General features: G+C 34.3%; 2 protein-coding genes across 2 annotated transcripts; one reads left to right on the forward strand and one right to left on the reverse strand.

The window, feature by feature from the left end:
• Positions 1-9,840: 9,840 nt before the first annotated feature.
• On the reverse strand, positions 9,841-10,767 carry LOC149493852 (uncharacterized). Its single transcript, XM_089726369.1, has one exon. It carries the CDS (start codon positions 10,765-10,767, stop codon positions 9,841-9,843), a length of 927 nt encoding a protein of 308 aa, XP_089582495.1.
• A 2,241-nt stretch (positions 10,768-13,008) lies between these two features.
• LOC105640114 (beta-galactosidase 16) lies at positions 13,009-23,528 on the forward strand. The gene is made up of 18 exons (XM_037641114.2): positions 13,009-13,373; positions 15,899-15,994; positions 16,525-16,637; positions 16,988-17,147; positions 17,246-17,389; positions 17,647-17,741; positions 17,882-17,990; positions 18,102-18,186; positions 18,577-18,695; positions 18,795-18,959; positions 19,121-19,302; positions 19,413-19,504; positions 20,759-20,868; positions 21,096-21,203; positions 21,304-21,408; positions 21,513-21,655; positions 22,490-22,862; positions 23,243-23,528. Exons 1-18 carry the CDS (start codon positions 13,215-13,217, stop codon positions 23,351-23,353), a joined length of 2,469 nt encoding a protein of 822 aa, XP_037497042.1. The 5' UTR covers positions 13,009-13,214; the 3' UTR covers positions 23,354-23,528.
• Positions 23,529-26,422: the final 2,894 nt, after the last annotated feature.

Raw genomic sequence — 26,422 nt, forward strand, 5'->3', positions numbered from 1 at the left:
CTTGTATGCATCCAATCATTTCAAAACAAAAAGACAACATTAGAACATGTATCAAAACAACATCCAAGCATGCAAATGATGTGAAATCATATGAACATTATAATTTATGAAGTGATGAACTATTACTATGATGTATTGTTATACATTTGACATACCAACATTATGCTCCATTGAGGTTAGGTAGAAACCATGTCGATAAGGCCATGTCGCGACATAGGATAGCAGATCTGCGCCTCATACAGTTTGTTACTCCGGCTACAGGCCATTGAGTGGATATGATTATATATGGGCCATAGCAGCCAAGTATACAGTATTCATCCAGTTTATACAGTTTTCTTATCACCTCGGTTTCGCTATAACCTTATGGAGCCATACAGATATCTGGACATAACATTGCATAAATCATACAGATAAATGAAAGATATCATGATATGTGTGCTTATATGTGCCTTGTGTGCCTACATGATTCTTTATATACAAGTATGTGCTTTATTGTTTCTTTCCTTGTTGAGATATCCACTGAGCTTTATTTGCTCAGCGAGTTACCTGTTTAACTCGCAGGTTTTGAGACTGGTCCGTAGAGGGTCCGTTTACAACTGCTGCCGTTCATCTGTAGAAGACTTATGGCATGTACAGGGCACACAGTTGGGCCCAATCCATTTTGTAAACAGTATCATGTCTTGTAAAGATTATATACATTATGATGTCAGCATGTCAGGATTTAAGTCATCCAGTTTGTAGCATCTCGGCTCGGTTTATTCGGGTTTACGGGTGGACCGGGAAGGGATGTTACAAATTTTGGTATCAGAGCCCTAGGTTCAGTTTCCCCGGGCTTGCATTTATAAGTTAGTATAGTGTACATGCCATGACTACCCTGATGAACTAAGCAGTTGTTGTTCTTTTAGGAGGATGTCACAAGAGGGTGAGAGTGAGTCACACGCCTCCAGAGCAGTGGAGGGTGAGGCTCCAGCAGCACCAGGTCAAGAGGCATTATTAAAGCAACTTGCAGATACTTTTCGACAGATTGCAGGGGTGATGCCGCAAGCACCAGTCGTAATAGAAAGAGAAAGAAAGCCCCCACTGGAGAAGCTTAGAAAATATGGTGCAAAGGAATTCAGTGCCAGTAAGGATGATAGTCCAAAAATAGCTGAGTATTGGTTAGATGGGACATCGAGAGTTTTGGACCAATTACAGTGTACACTAGAAGACAAATTGATTTGTGCTACATCATTGCTAATAAATGAAGCATATACATGGTGGACTACTGTTCAGCAGCGAGTATCAACAGAGCAGCATACATGGCAATTCTTCTTGGACGAATTCAAGAAGAAGTTCATCACAGAGGCTTACCTAGATGCGAGAAGGAAGGACTTCTTATACCTTCGACAGAACAGAATGTCAGTGTCAGAATATGAACGAGAATTTACCAGGCTCAGCCGGTATGGTAAGGGGATAGTGGCTACAGAAGCCGAGAGGTGTAAAAAGTTTCAAGAAGGCCTGAACGATGAGATTCAGATGGGAGTGGTAGCTTCCAGATTCAGAGAGTTCTCAGCTTTGGTAGAGGCAGCTCAGGAGATAGAGCGAATTCAGGCCAGTCAGCGTACCAGACGCCAGTGGACTCAGCAGAGGAGAGACCAAACTCAGAGTGCACCTAGTAGCTATCAGTCAGAAAACAAGAGATTCAGAGGTGCGAGTAGTTCAGCTGGTTCTAGACCTTCCTTTAGCCAAGGTGCAGCTAGGGGTGCTAACATGCCAGCGGTATCAGTTGTGGCTAGTTCCGCCGGTGGTAGTCGAGGTTCAGGCAGAGGAACTGGGAGAGGCACCAGTAGAGGTGCAGAGACAGCCGGTTATCCTTTTCCACCTTGTGAGCATTGTGGCAGACGGCATGGTGGAGATTGTTGGTTGGTGACTGGTAAATGTTGGCTATGCGGAGCATCAGACCATCAAAAGAAAGACTGTCCTAAGAGGGCAAGAGTTCCTACACAGTTCATAGCAGGCAGAGGTAGAGGTGAGAGCTCCGGAGGGCAGAGACAGCAATCAGAGACTGTGGATAGACTCGATACTAGAGGTCCAGCCAGGGTTTATGCTATGCGAACCAGGGAAGAGGAGGAAGCTCCAGATGTAATAGTTGGTGAGTTTTCTCTATGTGGTCATACAGTTTAGGCTTTAATTGATCCTGGATCATCACATTCATACACTAGCGTACCTAAACCTTGGGTTAAAGGGTTAGAAGTTGCATATGTGAGTCAGGGTATGGTAGTTACTAATCCACTAGGTGATGTAGTAAAAACCCATACAGTGGTCGAAGGATGCCCAATTGTGATACATGGAAAAGAGTTTCCAGGAAATCTTATGGAGTTGCCATTTAGAGAATTTGATGTTATTCTGGGTATGGATTGGCTATCCAGACATCAGGCTATAGTTGATTGTGCAAAGAAAAGGGTGACATTATATACACCAACAGGGGACGAGATTATAGTAGTCGGGAAGCGGCGAGAGTTTCTGGGTAATGTGATATCAGCCATGGCAGCAAAGAGATTAATTCAGAAGGGTTGTGAAGCATACTTGGTATGTGCATTACAAGCAGAGAAAGAACAGTTAAAAGTGCAAGATATACCAACAGTGTGTGATTATCCAGATGTATTTCCAGAAGAGTTACCAGGATTACCACCAAGGAGGGAAGTGGAATTTACCATAGATGTCTATCCTGGAGCAGCACCAGTATCAATTGCACCTTACAGAATGGCACCAGCAGAGTTAAAAGAGTTGAAGATTCAGCTGCAGGAGTTATTAGACAAAGGCTTTATCAGACCCAGTGTATCACCTTGGGGAGCACCGGTATTATTTGTAAAGAAGAAAGATGGATCTTTTAGATTGTGCATTGACTACAGACAACTGAACAAACTGACAATCAAGAATAAGTATCCATTGCCTCGCATTGATGATTTGTTTGATCAACTAAAGGGTGCAAGTATGTTTTCTAAAATCGACCTCAGGTCGGGATACCATCAGGTGCGGATAAAGGAAGAAGATATCGCTAAGACTACATTCAGGACCCGATATGGTCACTATGAATGATAAACATTTGCGGATTGTCCTTCAGACACTGAGGGATAAACAGCTGTATGCCAAGCTCAGTAAGTGTGAGTTTTGGCTGGAAGAAGTTTCTTTCTTAGGACATGTGGTATCATCTGAGGGTATCAGAGTGGATCCTAAGAAGATTGAAGCTATTGTTGATTGGAGACCACCCAGAAATGTCACAGAAGTTCGAAGTTTTCTGGGTTTAGCCGGTTATTACAGAAGGTTTGTAAAGGGATTCTCCATTATTGCATCACCTTTAACAAGATTATTGAAGAAAGCAGTTGTATTCCAATGGGATGATAGATGTCAGCAGAGCTTTGACACTTTGAAGAAAAAGTTGACTGAAGCACCAGTGTTGACCCAGCCAGTGTCAAGTAAAGACTTTGAGATTTACAGTGATGCCTCTCATATTGGGTTAGGATGTGTACTCATGCAAGAAAGGAAAGTGGTAGCTTATGTCTCCAGACAATTAAAGCCACATGAATTGAATTATCCAACCCATGATTTAGAACTGGCAGCTATTGTTCTAGCATTTAAAGTATGGCGGCATTATCTGTACGGTGAAAAGTGTTACATTTACACAAATCATCAGAGTTTAAAGTATTTACCGACCCAGAAAGATTTGAATTCAAGACAACGGAAGTGGATGCAGATTCTGGCTAATTATGAGTATGTCATTAATTACCATCCGGGCAAAGCTAATGTGGTAGCTGATGCCCTTAGTCGGAAATCATTGTTTGCTTTGAGAACAATGAGAATCAGCATGGAGTTGCACTAGCAGGGAATTATTCTAGCACAGATGCAAGTACAGCCATCTTGGGTTCAGGAAGTTGCAGAAGCACAGAAGCAAGATGCACAAACAGCACTATGGGTGAAACAAGTACAGGAAGATCATGGTGGGAAATTCAGATTGGATAACAGTGGAGTCTTATTCTATGAAGACAGAGTTGTTGTACCGCAGACAGGAGAGCTTAGACAAAAGATTCTGCATGAAGCTCATAACAGTCCATATACAATGCATCCCGGTAGTACCAAGATGTATCAAGATTTGAAGAAAGGCTATTGGTGGCCGGGCATGAAGAAAGACATCGGAAATGTTGTAACAAGATGTTTAACATGTCAACAAGTAAAAGCAGAACATCAATTGCCAACAGGGTTGCTTCATCCAATAACAGTGCCAACATGGAAGTGGGATCAGATCACGATGGATTTTGTTACTGGATTACCTTAGACGCAGCGGAAGCATGATGCAGTATGGGTGGTTGTGGACAGATTAACTAAATCTGCACACTTTTTACCAGTTAGGATGGACTATTCTCTAGACAAGTTAGCAGAAATTTATGTTAGAGAAATAGTTCGACTACATGGAGTTCCATCATCCATTATATCTGATCGTGATCCAAGGTTTACATCGAAGTTTTGGGGTAAACTGCAGGAAGCATTAAGGACGAAATTGCATTTCAGCACTGCATTTCATCCTCAAACAGATGGCCAATCAGAGAGAGTCATTCAGATCCTGGAAGACATGATGAGATCATGTGTTATAGAATTTGAAGGCAGTTGGGACAGATATGTACCTCTCATGGAATTTGCCTACAACAACAGCTATCAATCGAGCATTAAAATGGCACCATATGAAGCATTGTATGGTAGACAATGCAGGACACCTGTGTGTTGGACAGAACTTAGTGAGAAGAAGATTTTGGGTCCAGATTTGGTTAGAGAAACTGAAGAGAAAGTGGAGATCATCAGAAAACGGCTGAAAGAAGCAAGTGATCGACAGAAGTCTTATGCTGATTTAAAGAGAAAGGATATTGAGTACTCGGTCGGTGATAAAGTCTTTCTGAAAGTTTCACCATGGAAAAAGATCCTAAGGTTTGGACGAAAGGGTAAGCTTAGCCCTAGGTTCATTGGTCCATACGAGATTGTTGAACGTGTAGGACCATTAGCCTATCGCCTAGCGTTACCTTCAACCTTAGATCGGATTCATAATGTCTTTCACGTATCAATGTTAAGGAGATACAGATCAGACCCATCACATGTGTTGTCAGCAGAAGAGATTGACATTCAGCCGGATCTCACTTATGAAGAAGAACCAGTTCAGATCCTAGCAAGAGAAATGAAAGAATTGCAGAACAAGAAAATAGCATTGGTAAAAGTTCTTTGGAGGAATCATAAGACAGAAGAAGCAACTTGGGAATCTGAAGAAACCATGCGACAACAGTATCCGCAGTTGTTCACAACAGGTAAACTTCGGGACGAAGTTTTTTATTTAGGAGGGGAGAACTGTGACATCCTACCGAGTCGAGTCTTTGCATAGAGTCGAGTCGAGTTGAGTCGAGTTGAACCAAACCCGGTTGGGGTAGAATGGGATTATTAGTGGACTTACTTGATTGAGAGAAAAAGAGCAAAGTGTAAGGATTAGGCTTTAATGGCATTAAAAGAACAAGCTTGAGTATTAAGTTGTAGCTTTTACCCAATTGAGGTACCATGTAGTAAGTTTCCATCATTTATCTTGATTTTGTGATGACTTACCCGTAATCATCCCATTCACTTTCCCATTGTTCATCTTTATCTTCATCTTCTTCATATTTCTTCATCCATTTAGGCAACCTCAATTTTCTCCAAGTAAGTAGAATTACTTGCAGCTTTATGTTATTCAGTCTCTACTTGAGTTATATTGTAGATAAGTTATCAGAATTTTGATGTGTATAGGAGAAGGGAGTTCAAAGAGTGTAGAGAAAAGAAGCTAGAACAGAGCTCACGCGTTTTTGGAGTAAAGGTTTGATATCTCTTGATTTTTATCATTTTCTTTGCATGAGAATTTGTGTGGTGTGTTGCTATTGAGACAATATATTGCTTCATGTTGGAGACTGGTAGTGGTGAGAAAACAGGGGAGGTATTGAGTTTATGTTGAAAACAGGGGAGGACTTCATCTTGATTTTGACCCCAGTTAATGATGGAATTAGGAAGTGTCATAGAAGAGTTATTTGTTCTTCTATGTGTTAGCTTTGCATGGGTTTTTGAATCACCCAAATTGGATTTGTATATTGAGAGATATGACCAAAAGAGTGCAGACTGCGCAGGCTGGAAACGCGTCGCGACCTTGCACTGCGCAGGCTGAAAGCACGTCGCGCGCTCGCGACTTTGCACTGCGCGCGCGCGACTTCCACTTCAAACTCTCTGACTCTCAATTGGCACATTACGCGCTCGCGACTCTCAAGTGCGCGCTCGCGAAGTTGGCCCTTGGCCTAGAAGCGCTCGCGACTTGCACTGCGCGCTCGCGTAGTTGGCATGAAAACTCACTGTCTCTCATTTTGCACATTACGCGATCGCGACTTCCATGTGCGCGCTCGCTACTTTCACCTGAAACTTACTGTCTCTCATTTGGCACACTACGCGCTCGCGACTTTCAAGTACGCGATCGCGACTTGTGCCTGATAACACACTGTCTCTTATTTTCTGCATCTCGCGCTCGCGACTTCCACAGGCGCGCTCGCGACTTGGCTTTTTCCTGCATTTTTGGACTTTCTTTTTCTATGTAATTGGATTCTTTGCTCAACTTGTATGCATCCAATCATTTCAAAACAAAAAGACAACATTAGAACATGTATCAAAACAACATCCAAGCATGCAAATGACGTGAAATCATATGAACATTATAATTTATGAAGTGATGAACTATTACTATGATGTATTGTTATACATTTGACATACCAACATTATGCTCCATTGAGGTTAGGTAGAAACCATGTCGATAAGGCCATGTCGCGACATAGGATAGCAGATCTGCGCCTCATACAGTTTGTTACTCCGGCTACAGGCCGTTGAGTGGATATGATTATATATGGGCCATAGCAGCCAAGTATACAGTATTCATCCAGTTTATACAGTTTTCTTATCACCTCGGTTTCGCTATAACCTTATGGAGCCATACAGATATCTGGACATAACATTGCATAAATCATACAGATAAATGAAAGATATCATGATATGTGTGCTTATATGTGCCTTGTGTGCCTACATGATTCTTTATATACAAGTATGTGCTTTATTGTTTCTTTCCTTGTTGAGATATCCACTGAGCTTTAGTTGCTCAGCGAGTTACCTATTTAACTCGCAGGTTTTGAGACTGGTCCGTAGAGGGTCCGTTTACAACTGCTGCCGTTCATCTGTAGAAGACTTATGGCATGTACAGGGCACACAGTTGGGCCCAATCCATTTTGTAAACAGTATCATGTCTTGTAAAGATTATATACATTATGATGTCAGCATGTCAGGATTTAAGTCATCCAGTTTGTAGCATCTCGGCTCGGTTTATTCGGGTTTACGGGTGGACCGGGAAGGGATGTTACAACATATTTGATGTCGGGAGTGCCGAGGGGTATTAGTGCTAAAAGTAATTGAAGACTTGTTGAAATTTATCTGCTGACCTGATTCTGCCTCATACATAGCCAAAATATGTTTGAGAGATTGTGATTCCTGAATTGAAGCCTTCAAAAACACCAAACTATTATCGGCGAAAAATAGATGAGAAATTAATGGGCCACCTCGACAAACTCGAAAACCACTCAGAGTCCCATGCTGAGTAGATATCCGAATCATGTTTGATAAGCCTTCAGCACAGATGATGAACAAGTACGGTGATAAAGGGTCTCCCTATCGCAAACCCCTAGTGGGAAGAATGGGCCCAAGCTCTCTATTATTCTGCAAAATCCAATACTTTACCGAAGTTAGACTAGACATGATAAGATTAATCCATAGAGCATTAAAACCCAAATTAGCTAGCATCAGCCGTAGAAAGGACCACTCCATTCTGTCGTATGCTTTGCTGATATCCATTTTGACGGCTGCAGAAAAATCAGAACCCCTAGTCTTCCTATGGAATGCATGTAAAGCTTCAAAAGCAACAATACAATTATCCTGAATATTTCTGCCCGCAACAAAGGCACACTGGCTTTCTGAAATCAGGAGCGGAAGGATAGTGCGAAGACGATTTACAAGCATCTTGGTAATGATTTTTAACAGAACATTGCAAAGGGCAATCGGTCTCAAATCAGACATAGACTCGGGGGATGATGTCTTAGGAATCAAAACCAAACCAGTCTCATTCAGATGAGCAGGGATAGACCCACTGTGGATTATCTCGATACAATTCTGAGCTATATCATTACCTATAACATCCCAGTAGCCTTGGTAGAAGCCGGGATTGAAACCGTCAAGACCCAGGGCTTTGTCGGCCTTCATGTCAAAAACCGCTACCCGAACATCCTCAATTGAGTAAGGAGCTAACAAGAACTCATTTTGTTCCTCAGTGAGAACAGGCTGAATAAGATCAGAAACCAATGTAGAGGTGCAATTCTGGGAAGCAAATACATTAGTAAAGTAACGTACCATGAGGTCCTCTAACCCGGAATTCAAGTGACACCAGTTTCCAGATTCATCCCTCAGAGCAGAAATCCGGTTTCGTTGTTGTCGAGCTGTAGCACGTCGATGGAAGAAACGGGTATTAGCATCACCTTCCTGTAACCAGAACTCTTTGGCACGTTGTTTCCAAAAAATTTCCCGTTGTAACAATAATTCCTGATACCTGTTCTTTGCCTCCAAAAACCGGACATTATCTCCTGCGGTACGAGAACCTCTTGTAGCAACTATGATAGCCACGCAAGTCGCAAATTCACCTTTCTGATAATGGCGAAGTTCTTCCCCCCAAATCTCAAGGAGTGCTCTGCACCGAGAAAGCCTATCACCCAAAGCCAAATTCACCGTCTCTAACCAACAACCCATAATCAGATTCTTACAAGCCGCCTCCCTCCTCCAGCTGTTCTCAAAACGGAATCGTCTAGCCTGAGCCCGAGGCATAAAGTGACGTAGTTCAAGGTAGATCGGGAGATGGTCGGATGAAGATTTGTCAAGAACCATAGCTCGAGCTTGAGAGAATTTTCGGCGCCAAGAGTCAGTAGCCAAAATATGATCAAGTTTTTCCTCAATTAAATTGCCACTAGTGCGACCATGTTCCCAAGTGAAGGCATAACCAGACATAGGAAAATCATACAGATGTGCATCTGAGATAGCAGCTTGAAATCCCCGAATAAGATGAGTAGGATGAGGTCTTCCCCCTCTCTTTTCAGACGAACCAAGGATATCATTGAAGTCGCCTAAACACAGCCAAGGCAAATCACTGTGAGAAGCTAAAACACGAAGTAGCTGCCAAGAATTGTTTCTTCTGTTTCTATTTGGTTCACCATAAAAGCCTGTAAGTCGCGAAATACCAAAATGGGGCAAATCCACTTCAACATCTATATATCTAGAACAAGAACTAATAATATTAACTGACGAAACACCTTTCCATAATAATGCCAAACCGCCGCTATGGCCAACACAGTCAACATTAACAAAACCATCATAATTTAATAAAGTCTTTATTTCCGCAACTTTATCTGAATGACAAAGAGTCTCAATAAGAAAAATAAAAGTCGGCTTCTTATCATTTATAATGTCCCGTAAAGTACGTACTGCTCGTGGGTTGCCAAGCCCACGACAGTTCCAACTGATAGTACTCATGTCTGGCGGCAGGTCTGACTCGCAGAACCCGCCAATGGCCCATTTTTTGAAACTGAAGTATTGCCCAAAACAGCTGGAGTATTATCATGCAACATGGTGGGCGCAAGTTCCATTCGTTTCCTTTTTGGATCTACCATGATAATGTCAAAACTATCACCTAATGCTGGGTCCACATTTGAGGTGTTCGCTGCTGACTTATCCACCATGGGAGTAATTATCTCCGCAAATCATGCCCTCTAAAACAGCCATATCTCCTTTCCTATTCAAATTTTGAAAGCTTCCATCATTATTGGCTTTTTCAACACCATCATCATGAGTAGCCGTATCCCAGGACCCACCTGTCTCCTCCCTCAACCACCGTTCACCAATTCGCAGGCTTCGCCGGTTAGAAACTCGAATTTCCGGACCAAACTTTCTGACCAACGAAACACAGCCTTCGTTCAGAAGCTTACGACAGAATCGTTCAGTGTGCCCAAGGAAACCACATAGAAAGCATATACTGGGTAATCGTTCATATGCCAGTGTGGGATAGAACCAATTTCCAGCCTTTGCACGGAGCTTCAATGTTGGTCGAATAGGATTACGGATATCATGTAAATATTTCAGTCTCATATAGGATCGTCTTGGTCCTGTAAAATTATTGGGATCGGATTCTAGAAAAGAACCAGGTTCGTTGCCCAAACGGACTGCCACTCGTTCAGTCATAAACCCATTATCAAGTTTGTGAATCTGGACCCATAAAGGAGTTTCAAATAGAGGGATATCAGACAAAGTGATATTACCTTCAACTCTACCGAGAATCAAAAGTTGATTGTTAAAAGTCCATGGTGCCATATCAAGGACTCTGTCCACGTCCACCTTGTGGTAAAATTGAAAACAGTAAAGACCATTCCCCTCCTCGTTGACTGACATTCCCATGAAAGGCCTCCATAGAGAAGCAAGGGTTTGTTTCATAGCCTGGAAGTTGAGAGTTTTATCGGTAAGAAATCGTCCTACCAGACAGAGAGAGTTGTCAGAACCTGTAGAGAGTTCTTCGTCCTCTTCAAAAACTAGTCCATCATCTTCCTCACCGTTGACTGATAAGTTAGCCATCTCCACAGAAATATGTTGATCATCAGCCATGAGAAAAACTTGTCAATGACAAGACCAAAACCAGAAGAACTCTCTAAGAAGAGAGACGAAACAATTTTATAACTGTTAAATTAAATCAGTCGTTCGGCATTAAAGACTGATAATCACACCAATACTGGTAAGTAGCCACAAAAGTTTAGAAAATTTATAATTTTCTGTAAAGGAACTAGAAGTAGTCGTCAATATCCAAATCGGAACGTTGAGACAGAGAACACACAGAAGATGAAGTGGACGCCAAGATCGGTTGTGCAGCAGCTTTCAGTGGTTGTGTTAGCCGAAAAAATCATCAAAATAACAACGCAGAGAGAAGAAGATGTAGAGGAGAAGGTGGCACTGTTGAAGCTTGACGAGTAACAAGCAAATAGAGTTAAGAATGAGCATGCCAAATGAAGCCCAGTTCCCGGAGTTCAAATAGAAGCTGCAGGCGTGAGGTCAAAGGCTGGCAAAGACTCCCACCCACCATTTCCCTAGATGCCAGAGGGATCACATGGCTATAGTGTACTGTAGCTCTTGGGAGAGACGAAACGGGCTAGCACAAATGACCTTCCATTTTGTGTTCGTCACATTACATTGCACTTCAGTTCACTATTTTCAAATTTAAAAGTTAAATGCCTGTAAAACAGTGGACCCTTATTTTATTTCCTTTCCATTTCTATCTTCTCTTCTCCTCCTAGCAAACCTTAATCCTTCCAAACAAGAATATTAAATTATTTTCAATTCCCAAATTAATTTTGCCAAATGAAGAATTGCATACAGTGACAGATTTAAGGACCAAAAACACAATTCTAATAAAAAAAATATGTCGCCTCGATGCCACTATTGCAATGAAGGATGATAGAAATAAGGTTTTTACCCACTTGAGGCGTATAGGTGCTAGAATGGTTCTCTAATTAGTATGTAGTTTTCTACATTAATTATTTTTGGAACTTTTTAATTAAAAAGGGTTATTATTTCTAGAAAATTTTACATTTACTCTTTAAGTTTTATCATTGATCTGTATGCAAATGCAATGTTCTTTTTCTGCAACACATCATTTTCTAGCTAGTTGTGTATAGATAGAAGGCTATCAAGGGCTTGACTATTGTAAATAAATAAATGCTATTTTTATTGTTAAATGTTCTTTGTTACATGGATACGTTCTTTGTTTCTTTTATTTCTCACTTTCTAGGCAATGATGCTATGGAAGAGAAAGAGAGGAAGAAAAGAAGGGTATTTTAGCCATAAATTTTATTTTTGTCCTTAAAATGTCATACTTTTTATTGACTTGTATATTTTAAAAATGCAAAAAATGGAGGGAAGGAGAATATCATGTAAAGAATTGAAAATATGAGAATATAACAGTTTATTTTTAAAAAGACAAGAGTAAAGTAGTTTCTTTTTGCAAAATACAGGGATACAAGGAGACGATTGTAATTTTTCCTTCAAAATATCTTATCATTACTATTTTTTTATTTTTTCAATTGAATTATTATTTTTACTTTGAAAGCTGAATTGAATTTAAACATGGTGAAAATATAATTTGATACTTAAAATATGTTCAAATTAATACTTAAATCCATTTATATTTGAGAAATGATTATAACATTTTTTTTTCTTATGTTTTCATTTCACTATTCGATTATTCCGTCCACTATTAGTTAGATATACTTTTAGGTGAATATGCTCACTTCTTAGATAGAAAGAATTCATTTTTTAGACCGAATGACTTAATAGTGAAATAAAGTATAAGTTGATATTTATTTCCCAAACATAGAGGAGTTAAATAATAATTTAGATATTTAGGAATCCAGTTATACAGAGAATTAGAAAATTTGCAAAATTGAAAGACATATAAATTAAGAAAATCCATGCTGTTGAAGAGAAGTGAAGCCTTTTCTTGTGGCATAAGATGTGCATTGCATGACTCACTTGACCAATGCCTCATAAGAATTTGCTTGCTCTCATAATTAATTTAATTTGGCAATCTTTCTTCATGCAAAAAATCTCACAGCCCAACAAAGCACTAACACTGCAAGAACCAATTCCTTCTTAGCTAGTCCAGTAAGTTGACGTGCAACACAATACCGCTTTCTCTGCCGGCTCTTCCTCTCTCTTATTACATTTCTTGTAATTATTACAACTGTCTATTCTTCTTTAAAAAACCAAAAATGGGTATTATATAAAAATTCCCGTTTCTGCTGCAATATATTTACAAAATCTAATCTCCTTGTTGTGGTAGGCAAATCCCATTAATTCCTAATTTATAAACATATTACCCTAAATTCTGTAATTTCCATATAAATATATCCATGTTATTGCCTTATTAACAAGTTTACTCTTGTATTTAAAGGAACTTAAGAGAGTGAACAATTCATTTTTTAGTTGTGGGATTCAGTGAGAGTGACCTTAATTCTCTCTCTCTCTCTGTTTTGTGCTATAGACAGAGAGAGTTATCAGGCATGGTGAAAGTAATTTTTCTGCTAGTTCTTGTAGTAGCAGTAATCATCGGTCCTGTTTGCGGCGGAGATGTAACGTATGACGGCAGATCTTTGATCGTTGATGGGCAGCGCAGGCTTCTCTTCTCCGGTTCTGTTCACTATCCACGAAGCACGCCTGAGGTAAGTTATCGATACGCTAAATTAACTCTCATGTCATTACAGTTTCTGTAATTTGCAATCTAGTCGTCCAAAAGTTTATTGCCTGTAGTGTATTCTTCCTTACGTTTCATGAAATGAATTAAAAAAAAATGCCAATTACTGAAAATTTAGAGTTGATTTTTAATATTGAAAATATGTAACTTATATTGTGTTTTTATAAAGAAATATTTTATATTTATAAAATATAAAATATGATATAAAATACATGTAATTAATGTTGCCTACTAAAATTTGAAACACTTTTATTACGAGTATTCTTGAAAGATTTTGACGAGACTTTAAAATTAGATTCGGGTTAGCTCTGATACCACTTTATCATAATGTACTATAACGTGTAACGCCAGCATTTTCAAATTCAATATTTCACCCTTATCTACCTATTGAGCATGAGATTTCATAAAAATTTATAAAATATTATATATAGAGTATTTTTGAATATTGAAAATGAAAAGAAAATAATAATTTATAAATACAAAAGGAATTCTCTGTCTAGTTTGATCATAACGAGTGTTTTATAGAATTTCCCATCTCTAACTAAGAGATGAGATGGCTGACTTATATATCTTCATATGGACTTCAAAGGTGACTTTTTGTCTTAAATGATAATTAGGGCTCTTGTGATCTCAACAATAAAATATATATAATATAATGAGTACTCATATAATAAATAATAATATATAAATATTATTTTCCTCGAGATTTCCATGGAAGCTAGTTGTTACCTTTCGAGTTTTAACTCTTTTCCTTTGTAAGTTATTCCTCAAACGAAGTTTCTAGACAATGCCAATCCAACTTTCAAGATACATGCCTTTACTCTCTTTTTTATTAAATAAAATAAAATACATTATTTATACAACAACAACTAATTTTTCACCAAAATTCAGAAAATAGTTTAACCAATTTTTTTCTGCACTGGTTTTTCTAATTTACCTCTAATATTCCATTTATTCCTCCTCTAAAATCAATATATGTCTTAAATTACATTTTAAGCAAAGTTTTAAATAATTTGTTGGAATAAGGGGAATGTAAACGGTAGCAAATAATGAAGTTTATGTTTTGACCTATGGAAAGAAATTTATTTTTTGGCCCTTTGTTTGAGAAAGTTATTTGAAAATATAAAATTTTGTACTCATTCTAACTACCTCTGATTATTGAAACATGCTTTAATTATCAAGCAAATTTTTTTTAAATATTTAGGCAAAATCTGTAAGAAACATTAAATGATATTATTAATTATTTACTTAGTTATTGAAAAAAAACCGAAGAATACTTAATATTGTCAAACTAAAAACTAAAAATAGAAACATTAAATATTATTATTTAAAAATATTTAATGATATCATTATTATTATTATTTAGCTAATTATAAAAATTGAAAACATTAAATATTATTAATGCTAAATATTATTAATGCTAATTATTATTTAACTCGATTATAAAAAATTAATTTGTTACCAAAACTTTCCAGCATTATTCTTCCTTGGATCAAATACTTTTATACATACTTCTTCTGATTGATTTTTACCATATTCTATTCTCGTAAGATGATTCAAAATTATAAATTCAATAGATATATATTTCTTAATTAATTTGATTCTATTTTATTTTTATTATTAAGTAAACTTATAGAATAACTATGTTTATTAAATCACTAATAAAAATAACAAAATTAAGCGAATGAGAATAGATCCAGAGTAAATATTAGTCGAGTTTGGAACGAATACTAGTAATGAAAAAAGAATATTTAAAAAGATTTAAAAAAAGTAATAGACAATAATCTTGAAACAAGAAAACCCATTTTGATCCCTCATTGCGACTTTGTCACTCATAATCCATGTGTAAGCTAAATTTTCTTTTATTAATGCATTTTGACTCTGAATTTTGATAATTTTTAATTTTTAAAAATTGTTGAAAGGAAGGTGGGAGGATTATATAATATAATATATAATAAACTTATTGGAGTACAGTGCGGAATTTCCCGGCACCATTTCTGAATAAAAGAATAAACAATATTCAAGTAATTAATGATCATATGACAATACTAATTTTTATATTTAGTTATTAAATTCATTATTTGTTAGTCCAAGTATAATCGTTCAGATGAAGTCATGCTGTCTATTTTCAATTATAATATTGTAGGGGAAAAAATTTTTAATTACCACTACTTGATTCATTGGATCATGTGCTATTAATCATATTTATAGCTTCAGAATCAAAAGTAGCAAATTTAATTTCTATATTTATAATCATTTAATTTAATTTAATTGTAATATACTACTTTCGTTTATTTATTATAAAAAATAGTTTATTTTAAAATTTTGAATAATTTATAATTTTTTTATTTTCTCAAACAGGAAATTGATTTTAAATTATGAATTATTTAAAATCCTAATTCCAATTTCACTTACCAAATGGGTATATATATAAAGGCAATGTAATACTTATTTTATATATTTTTTTAAATAATTAAAACATGATGACTGCAGATGTGGCCATCTTTGATAGCTAAAGCGAAGGATGGAGGCATCGATGTGATAGAGACATACGTGTTTTGGAACCTGCACGAGCCTCAGCCTGGTCAGGTAAATTTATAAGCCCATGGATGGATCAAAATGAAAATATGATTTTTCTTTTTAAAATATTTTTCCATTTTATTTTTATTCTTTTGTTGCGAATACTCGCAAATACTGTCATTTTAACAAAAAAGATTATTTTTTATTTAATCAATAAATGCAACTGCAGATCTAAGTACATTTAATCTTATAGATGTTATATTTATCAATTTTTTATATATGAATCTATTTATATATCAAATCAATATAATAAATATATTTGACATTATAAAAATATCAATATTTTCTAAAAATAAAAGGAAAAAGATAATTTTTTTTAATCGTTAATGTATTATTGGTGTATGTTGATGGACTCATGCGCCCTCAGTAAATAAATAAATAAAATAAATATTTTCCAATATATTAAATGATTAAAATGAAAAAATCTCATTTTCGAATTAATTAAGACGATAATATATCAAATTGGCCTTTAAACTTTATAATAATATATTGTTAATTTAGTTTTTGAATTTGGGTTGACCTAAATTATAATAATGCAGTATGATTTCAGTGGAAGACGGGACATCGTTAGATTTGTTAAGGAAATCCAAGCACAAGGCCTCCACGCGTGTCTTAGGATTGGACCTTTTATTCAAGCTGAATGGTCTTATGGGTAAAACCCTTTTCAGTCTTCCTTAATTATAAAGTTTAGTAAAAAATAATCCTCAATTTGCTTTTTGAAATTGTTTGTGATGAATAATTTATTTACAATGCCCGTAACTTGATTTTCTCTTAACTCAAACATGTTAATTATTTTCACTTATATTTAACGCACTTAATTCAGTTAAAAAAGAAAAAAAAAAGAAAAAAAAAGAAAGACTCAATTGGTCTTTTGGCTATAAGTTTCCATTATAAGCTGTATAAACAATCAAGTTTAGGAGATAAATTAAGTATTATTCTATTTGCTAATTACGCATTTATTTATGATAAAAATGAAAAAACAAAAATGTGATTGTGTTGCAGAGGGCTACCATTTTGGCTGCATGACATTCCAGGCATTGTTTATCGATCAGATAATGAACCTTTCAAGAGTCAGATGCAAAATTTTACTACAAAAATAGTGAAAATGATGCAATCAGAGGGTTTATATGCTTCACAAGGAGGTCCAATCATACTATCACAGGTTCAATAAATTTGTTATGAAATAATATGCTCAAATTATTAAATTATTGGGATGTAAATAAATAATAATAAACGTTCCCTGTATATGTAATGAAACAGATTGAGAACGAGTATGGGATGGTGGAAGAAGCATTTGGGGAGGAAGGGCAAGCATATGTCAAATGGGCAGCACAAATGGCTGTGGGACTCAACACTGGGGTGCCATGGGTTATGTGCAAGCAAAATGATGCTCCTGATCCCGTGGTTAGTCTCTCTTTCTAGTAAATCCAATCCTAATTGCCATCTCTATTTACCCATTTATGCGCATAATCACAACTTCACATAAGTTCATATTAGTTTTAGCGATTGTTGTTAGTTTTTAACGACTAACAATTAGTTATCAGTTATTGACTATCAGCAATTAGTTATTTTTTAACATTAAAGGGCTAACCCCTAATAATTAGACAAGTATTTTTTTTTTTTTTAATGTAAAATTCAATACTTATTACATAATTTTTTAGATCGATTCATGCAACGGATTGAAATGTGGAGAGACATTTGTTGGGCCTAACTCCCCAAATAAGCCTGCAATTTGGACAGAGAACTGGACAACTCGGTATGTAATATCGACGCTAACAATGCATTGATTACATTATATTATACCATGACTTAATCTAATTTTAAAACCAATTAAAACCTAATTAACAGGGAAAAAAATGAACATATAAACTAATGTTATTACTTGTTTTTCCATAGCTATGTGATAAATGGGGAGGATATAAGGACAAGATCAGTGGAGGATATTGCATATCAGGTTGCACTGTTCCTTGTTGCAAAGAATGGAAGCTTTGTCAACTATTACATGGTATGACAATTTTCTTTTCTGTTTAATTAATCAAGACAAATAGATACCTCAAAAACAATATATATGGCATTTTTATCAACTCCTATGATTTGTCCAAAACATTTATTACAGTATCATGGAGGAACCAATTTTGGCAGAACAGCCTCTGCATTTATACCACCTAGTTATTATGATCAAGCACCTCTCGATGAGTATGGTATGTTTTTACTTTCAAGGGTTGATAAAAAAAAAAAATCCTATGGTTTTCCTTAATGTTAACTTTGATCCTTATTGTTTGAAAATTAGCATTTTAGTCCCTCAAGTTTGTTAAGTACTTAAAACTTTAGTCTAATTATAAAATTATGAATTTTTTTTATCCTATTTTGTCCCCAATATTACTAAAATTTAAAACACTTTTAGTTTTTTATTTTTTGTCAATTATAATATAGGGACTAAAATCACTAATTTTGAAACAATAACGACCAAAATGTACATAAAGAAAACCTAAGAGGGTTCTGTAATTAACCATTTCTTCAGCTTTTTTGCCTTTTTCTGATAACATATTAATTACTTTTCAATTAATTAACTCAATTAATGATAAATTTAGGATTGGTTAGAGAACCTAAATTTGGTCATCTGAAGGAGCTACATGCTGCAATTAAGCTGTGTTCAACTCCTCTACTATCAGGAGTGCAAGTCTATATATCTCTAGGCCAACAACAACAAGTAAGAACACCAGACAGCAAGAACAATTATTTTTAAGTATTCAATTTAATTATTAATTACTCACTTAAACTAGTGCCTAAAATGTAATTGGGTATGTAGGCCTACGTGTTTAATGGACAATCAGGAGAATGTGCAGCTTTTCTAGTCAACAGTGACACAGAAAATGAAGCTTCAGTGCAATTTCAAAATGGTTCATATGATTTGCCTCCAATATCTATTAGCATCTTACCTGACTGCAAAAATGTTGCCTTCAATACTGCTAAGGCATGACTCCAATTACTTTTTTACTATACTCTATTATTAATCAGTGAAATTAGAAGGTCATGTTTGGTTTCTCTGAAATTGAAAATGGTATGCAATTCTTGGAATAGTATTCTATTTTTTTAATGCTTTTTCTTTTTTTCGGAAAAATTGTACTGAAACAGGTAAACAGTCAATATGGTACCAGAAGTATGGTGAGAAGCAAGTTACTGGATGGGGGAGAAACATGGGAAGAATTCCATGAGCCAATTCCCAAGTTTGATGATACTTCAATCAAATCAGAAACCATATTGGAGCAAATGAGTACTACTAAAGATGCATCTGATTATCTTTGGTACACTTTCAGGTAAACCCACATTATTATTTTATGGTACAATATTTCATTTCTCTAACTTGAATATTTGGCTAGTTTTAAGGATTTCTCTGTATTTTTTTTTTTTTTTCACTTTTGAATAGGTTTCAAAAAGAGTCCTCTGATTCCCAAGCAGTACTCAATGTGAAGTCTCTTGGCCACGTTCTCCACGCATTTGTCAATGGCCAAGCAGCTGGTGCGTTTTTGTGTCTGCGGGTAAACTCGCTCTTTTTCATATATAAAAAAATTTCATGGCACCCTTAATTTTTATTTTGATCAATTGAACAATTCAACTTATAAAATACACATATTAAATACTAATTTAATAATTAAAACATATGAAAATTATTGTTTCAAAAACTGTATTAACCTTATTTCAAATTAATATTTTTCATATGAATGTCAAAAACCTTTAAAATTGTCATTTTAGTGTAAAAGGTTGAAATTATTACAAACAGTAAAATTCAGTAACTACAAAGTCTTTTTAACAAGGTATATATATATTGTTTACTTTGTTAATGTAGCACCCTCCGCCCAGTCCCGTGAGACCCGACGACGGATGCCACATTCGGTGCCGGAGATACCATCTTAACTTAACATATAAATCATAATATTAGATTATGAATTAGAAGTAATTGAGTATTCACAAGTTTAGCGAGTAATATATTTTTGTTTTTTTTATTAGATAATCATTTCATTTCGTTTTCATCTCTTTTTTTTTTTTGAAAAATAGATTGGAAAAAATCCTACAGAAATATTGTAAGAATTTCCCTTTAAAAACTGAGCTCGCCAAACATGTGAATACAAAACACTCCCAATTACACTCCAAACTCCCAACATCTCAAAATAATCATCATAACACAACAACACTTCTATATTTTCATAACTATATAAATCCTCAATAGCATTTTAATATTCATCAATTAATTGCATTCAGTATGTATATCAAGTCTTAATGAACTAATCATACCAACTCTCTTGAAATATTTTATATTCAATCATTTAATGAATCTTATGTTTATCTCCGAATATATACACAACATAATTGCTAATTACATGCTTAAGTTATAATTCAAATAACACAATCTCCGAAAATATAATACTTATACATGCCATAATTCTTGATTACATAAATCTCAATCTACTATTACCACAATAGTCACTTCTGCTCTGATGCTACTCTTCTAGTCTTCAAGCAGTAACCACAGTCTTTAACCTGCGCGTGATAAAAATCAACGCATGCATACATGCTTTAAAAATGTTAAATAAAATATAAAACATAAATAGTAATTTTTCCGGACCAAAAATAATACCGACTTCCGGACCGGTGGTACTATTCACAGACCGGTAAACTACTATTGAAACACAGGAAAAACGGGGCGTTACAGTTAATGTGTCAAATGTCAGCGGGCATGGTTAACCAATTTGTTGTGTTATTGTTATCCTTTAGGATCTGCTCAAGGAAGTCATAAAACTCCACGTTTCAATCTCCAAAGTACAGTACATTTGGTTGGAGGAATTAATAATGTCTCCTTACTAAGTGTGATGGTTGGATTGCCGGTAATCTTCAAATCTCTTACTTCTTATTTTATTTTAGGAGTCCAGATACTCAGAATTCATAATTCTAATTGTCGTAATGGGGGCTGCAAACAATGGAGTCGGACTCGAGTTTGGCTCATTAAAAGTATACTTGAGCTTATCAAACTCAAATTGAAGCTCGAGATCGCTCTCTTTTTTCTTTTTCTCTTTTTTTGTGTAATAAATTATTTTCATTTTTGGGTTTAAAGGATTCAGGAGCACATATGGAGAGAAGATCAGCTGGACTAAGTAGGGTGATTATTCAAGATAAACAGGGTAATAATAAGGATTTCACCAACCATTCATGGGGATATCAGGTATTATTATTGCAACTCTTTTTCTCTAATAATCCCTAATAATCTCCTAAATATATTTCTAATCCCATATTCTTAATCTACAAATTGTAATTTGATACAGATAGGATTACTGGGGGAGAAATTACAAATTTATACAGACAAAGGTTCAACCCAGGTCCAGTGGCAAAAGTTTTCCAATCCTTGGAATTCACCTACATGGTATAAGGTAATAATAATTGTAACTTAAGGGTATTGTTGGAAAATACAAATATGTAGGATTCCTATTACTATTTAGGTAATACTGTTTGATGTCTTAACTTGTTTTTTCAGGCATTATTTGATGCACCTGCAGGAGAAGTTCCAGTTGCTTTAAACCTTGGTTCTATGGGAAAGGGTGAAGCTTGGGTTAATGGCGAAAGCATTGGAAGATACTGGCCCTCATATCGCTCCCCAGATGGTTCTTCACAGATATGGTATATAACTTATAAATATTGATCATTCACTAATTATACACGTAGAGAAATTTAATAGGTTTTTCAGGAAAACGTTTTTAATAATTTGCCTACACAGAAGCTTGTGAGAAACAAAGACGGAATGAAGTCTGATATCATATAAAAATCAAAGCTCGATTTTAAAATTTTTGCATAGGCAGATGATAAAGAAATTGAATTGACTTTTTTTTTTTAAAATAATATTATTAACAAGCTCTGTTAGGTAAAAATGACCGCATTCGGTTTCGATTAGGAACTGAATCAAAATTGAACAGTTAAAATTAACACTAAATTGTGGTCAATGGTTCCTGGTTTCAATCCGTAATCAAAATCATGTATTTAAAGTTCAGTTCCGATTCTTCATTTTTTTTGAAACTAGAACCAGTGGTTCTAATTTAAAACCGGCGGTTCCAGTTTGAAACTGTGAAAAACATATTTTTAAACAAATTCCTAACTTATTTTGTGTTTTATAATAATTTTTTACAATAAATTTTAAGAATTTTTATTAAATTGGTTTAGTGTTTTCAATAGAAATTTTTACTGTAATTATTTATTTAAGCTACAAATTCAAAAGAGAATTTTAAAAAACTTGAAACAAATTATTTAATTTTGATTTCAAACAGGGATAAAATTAGAACCGGCAGTTTCAAAACCGTCTTAGAAATCGTCCAAAACAGTTCGATTTGAATTTCATCTTTCTTATAATAAGAACCAGTGATTTTAAAATAATGGTCATACCTTATGGTTGTATGTTGAATTGTTGATGATTAAATACGTATTCTCTTTAAATATATGGCTAAATTTGCTTTCTTATAGGTACAATGTGCCAAGATCTTTCCTGAAACCAACGGGGAACCTATTAGTTGTAATGGAAGAAATGGGTGGGAACCCACTTCAAATATCAGTGGATACAGCCACAATCTCACAAGTTTGCAGCCATGTGACTGCTTCTCATCCTCCTCCTGTGTCCACATGGATAGGGCATTATTACCAATACCAAATACCTAATAAACTGAATACCAACATTAAGCACAAAGGCAGAAGACCCAAAGTTCACTTAGATTGTCCTTTACATACCAAGATTTCTAATATTTCATTTGCAAGCTATGGAACCCCTCTTGGTAACTGTTCTTCTACTTTTGGTGTTGGAATGTGTCACTCATTTGCTTCCAAAGCCATTGTTGAGAAGGTAACTAATTACAATTCTAATTAAGTGTATGTAATTAGCTTATTTTAGAAACGGTTAACTGTTGTAATAGCTGTTAGCTGTTTTATTAAGGGTCTATTTGACAAAATGAACTATTTTAGTAGCTGTTATCTACTTTAGTAGCGTTTAATTGTTAGCTGTTTGAGTAGTTTTTCATTAAAACGCTAAAAGTTAAACGTTACATAAGTTAACTTTTTATAAAACACTACCTTAACCTCTAAAAGTTAGTTCAAATGTTATGTTGCCGAACGCTATAAAAAATAATGTTAACACATTGAAAACTACTTAAAAAGTTACTGTCAAACACAGCATACTGCTGATTAGCATTTCTTTACTGACTAGCTTGTGATATGAATTTGCAGGCATGTGTAGGGCAGAGGAGATGTACAATTCCTGTATGGAATAGATACTTTGGTGAAGATCCATGTTCAGCCAATGAAAAATCTTTGTTGGTTGTTGCTGACTGCCAATGAAAAGTAGTCTTAATTTCATGCCATTTCTGGGTTGGAATGATTTAGAAGTGTATGAATTTAATATTATCTTTTTGGAAATTAATTTTTCCAACCCAATTACTGATTTTTTTTTTTTTACCACATGGAAAATTTTTTATTTTAGTTAATGAGAATTACAGGAAATTAATTTTTTTAAGGTTATCTATATTTTAATTTTACTCATATATATATTTGAAAAACATAAATTCATTAATTATAATCCATTAGATTAGACATTAAACGTTTTTCATACTCCAATATTTTAATTGTATGTAATCTGATCTTGAACTTGTATTTATCATAAAAATATATTATAACATTAGTGTATGAGCTTTGTGAATTTTCTATTTTGATATCAAAATAAATAAATAAAATGGATGTTTTATTTTTGGTTAGTAACAGAAAACTTTTTCATAAGAAGATATTCCAGTTACTATCATCCTCGTGTCCAAATAGTATTCTTTGATTCTCGTACTTAAATTATTGGTTTTAGTAAGTAGTATTAAAATATGTTTCATGTGTAAAAAACTAAATGAGTCTCAAGCAGGAAAAGTATTTGTAATAACACAAATGTTACTTTTGTTCTCGTATAAAATTTTACTAGAAATACTTATTTTTATTTCATAGGGGTGAGCATGGAGGTTAAAATGAAAAATCGAAAAGAATTTATTTAATAATTTGTTTTTTCAATTATATTATTTAGATTATTTATAACACGATTTGATTGGATTTAAAAAATATATAATTCAATTTTTTTTATTTTATTAGCTTGAAAAATTCAACCATATATCAGGATGCTAATAATTTAATGATAAATGTATATATTAAAAAAAATAATTGGAGTTCAGAACTTGATCTCTCCATTTATTCTTTGAAAATAGACTTCTAATGTATGAAGAAAAAAAAATTATTCTGAGTCAAATTCATATAATTTTTATTCATGCATCAAATCATGAAATTATAATATAATAAGATGGAAAAATACTCTGATTGATTTTCTCACTTATATGATGAATGATGAGATCTCTCAACTGCAAGGGTTTTTATCAATTTAATGGGTTAATGGAAGGACTATCTCTACTGTATTGTCATTTGTGTTATTTTGAATCGTTGAGTCTCTTAATAAATAAAAAAATAAGATAAAAAAGTTATAAGCTTATTTTTAAAAAAATATTAATTATTTCAACTTTATTGGACTTGGCCCATTTAGAAGTAGACTAGAATTTCCAAGAAGGAAGCAAAACTACTAAAAGCCCAAAATCCTAAATAACTGTTGTGGGTATTTTGGGCTAGGCCTTTTTGGCATTATTTTTAACTATTAATATATTTGGATATGGACTTTGTTTTTGCAAGCTGAGAGAAGTCCGTCTATCCTGTCTAGTGAACTTCTATTTGTTTCTGTTATGCATGCAATTGACTTTCTTTATCATTTGACAGAAAATAAAATAGGGGCAACACGCAAATGTCATGTTCAAAGTTTCAATTTTTAGTAAATGTCATAAAATATTAAATATTAAGAAACTAACAAATTTGGTCAAAAATAAAACAAAAATACCAAAATAACCTTAAACAACATTAAACTAACAGATTTAGTAAAAAATGAAATGCTGAAAAAAAAAGGACACCCTAAAAAAAGAAAACACAAAGAAACACGAAATCTGTAAAAATAAATCCCTGTACAATTTATGTGAATCAACAACGAGAATTACGAGCGGCGTCGACGACCACAATAATGATAAATACAATATATATATATATATATAAAAGAGTTCTAGGGCATTGGAGATAAGAGTTCTAGGACAAAATAAATATTTTTTATGATTGAAGATTTTAAATTAAAATTCCAATCAATAAGGCTTTGAACAAATATTTTTTATTAACTAATTGATATTTGTCACTAAGATATGTTCAATGACTGTTATGAAATCATATTAATTAAAAGTAACTCGACGAAAAGGAGATACACAACAATAATTACAATTTCAATAAATAAAATGGTATTAAATCATGAAAAGCTACTAAATAGACTAACAGTTATCAAAACAATTAATTTTATTAAACATATTTCAGACGTGTTTGTTAATTAATCTTAATCTTAATCTTAATCTTTGTAATTAAATTAAATTATACTTTTTATAGTGGTAGTTTCTACCTACTTCAAAGAACAGAAAATTAGAAATACAGTTGACAAGAAGTTGCTTATAAGAATGGTAGATAATGGGGCCAACCATGCAATTTCTCACCTTCCATGATATATTTTAGCCTTAAAGGAATGCCTTGCAACAATAATTTCTAGTAACATGCTCAATGCGTATGTGTGGTGAAGTAAAATGGATAAGAATGGTACTACCAACTATATAGTAGACGTAATTTTTTTAAAATAATATTCACAAAATTGGTAAAAATTTTCAATAATTTTTTATACCAAGATTGAATTCAGGATTTCCACTGAAAAAACCAATTTGATATTATCTAAATAATAATATATATTGCTTGAAATAATAAAATAAAAATAAATATAAGGGTATCTTTGTCTTTTTAACTTTTAGAAAAAGATGTGTCATAGAATGCAATATAGTTCCTTATCCCAAAGACCCATAACAGAAGAAAAAAGGTTAGATATCTTTAAAAAGAAAAGGACAGAGATTAGAATTGCAAATCTCTTAAACAATTAGAAAATAGATAATGCACTCATCACTTCGATTTGGACTTGCCATGCCATATCTACCACAATACCTAAATAATAATAAACAAATGGAAAACGTGTGTGTCGTTTAACAAAAACTTTCTCTTTCGATACACAAAAATATCCTAAATTGCTTTTTGATTTAAACTATTATGGTTTAGGGATTGACTCATTCCCTCTTAATACTTTTTTTCTAAAATGAAAACTCAAATCTAAACCTTTCTTCATTTTTACGTTTGTTTCTTTTAAAATCGAAATGATCAAATTGTCTGATTCAAATTAATGGTTCTCATACTCCAATTCCACATTTAAATAGAAATTGAAATTCTGTTAGTATTAATTTCAACTGATTCGATTCAAAAACT

The sequence above is a fragment of the Jatropha curcas genome, chromosome 9, assembly GCF_041381405.1.
Source record: "Jatropha curcas cultivar XTBG-Jc1 chromosome 9, XTBG_Jcur_1.0, whole genome shotgun sequence".
NCBI classification, from domain to species: domain Eukaryota; kingdom Viridiplantae; phylum Streptophyta; class Magnoliopsida; order Malpighiales; family Euphorbiaceae; genus Jatropha; species Jatropha curcas.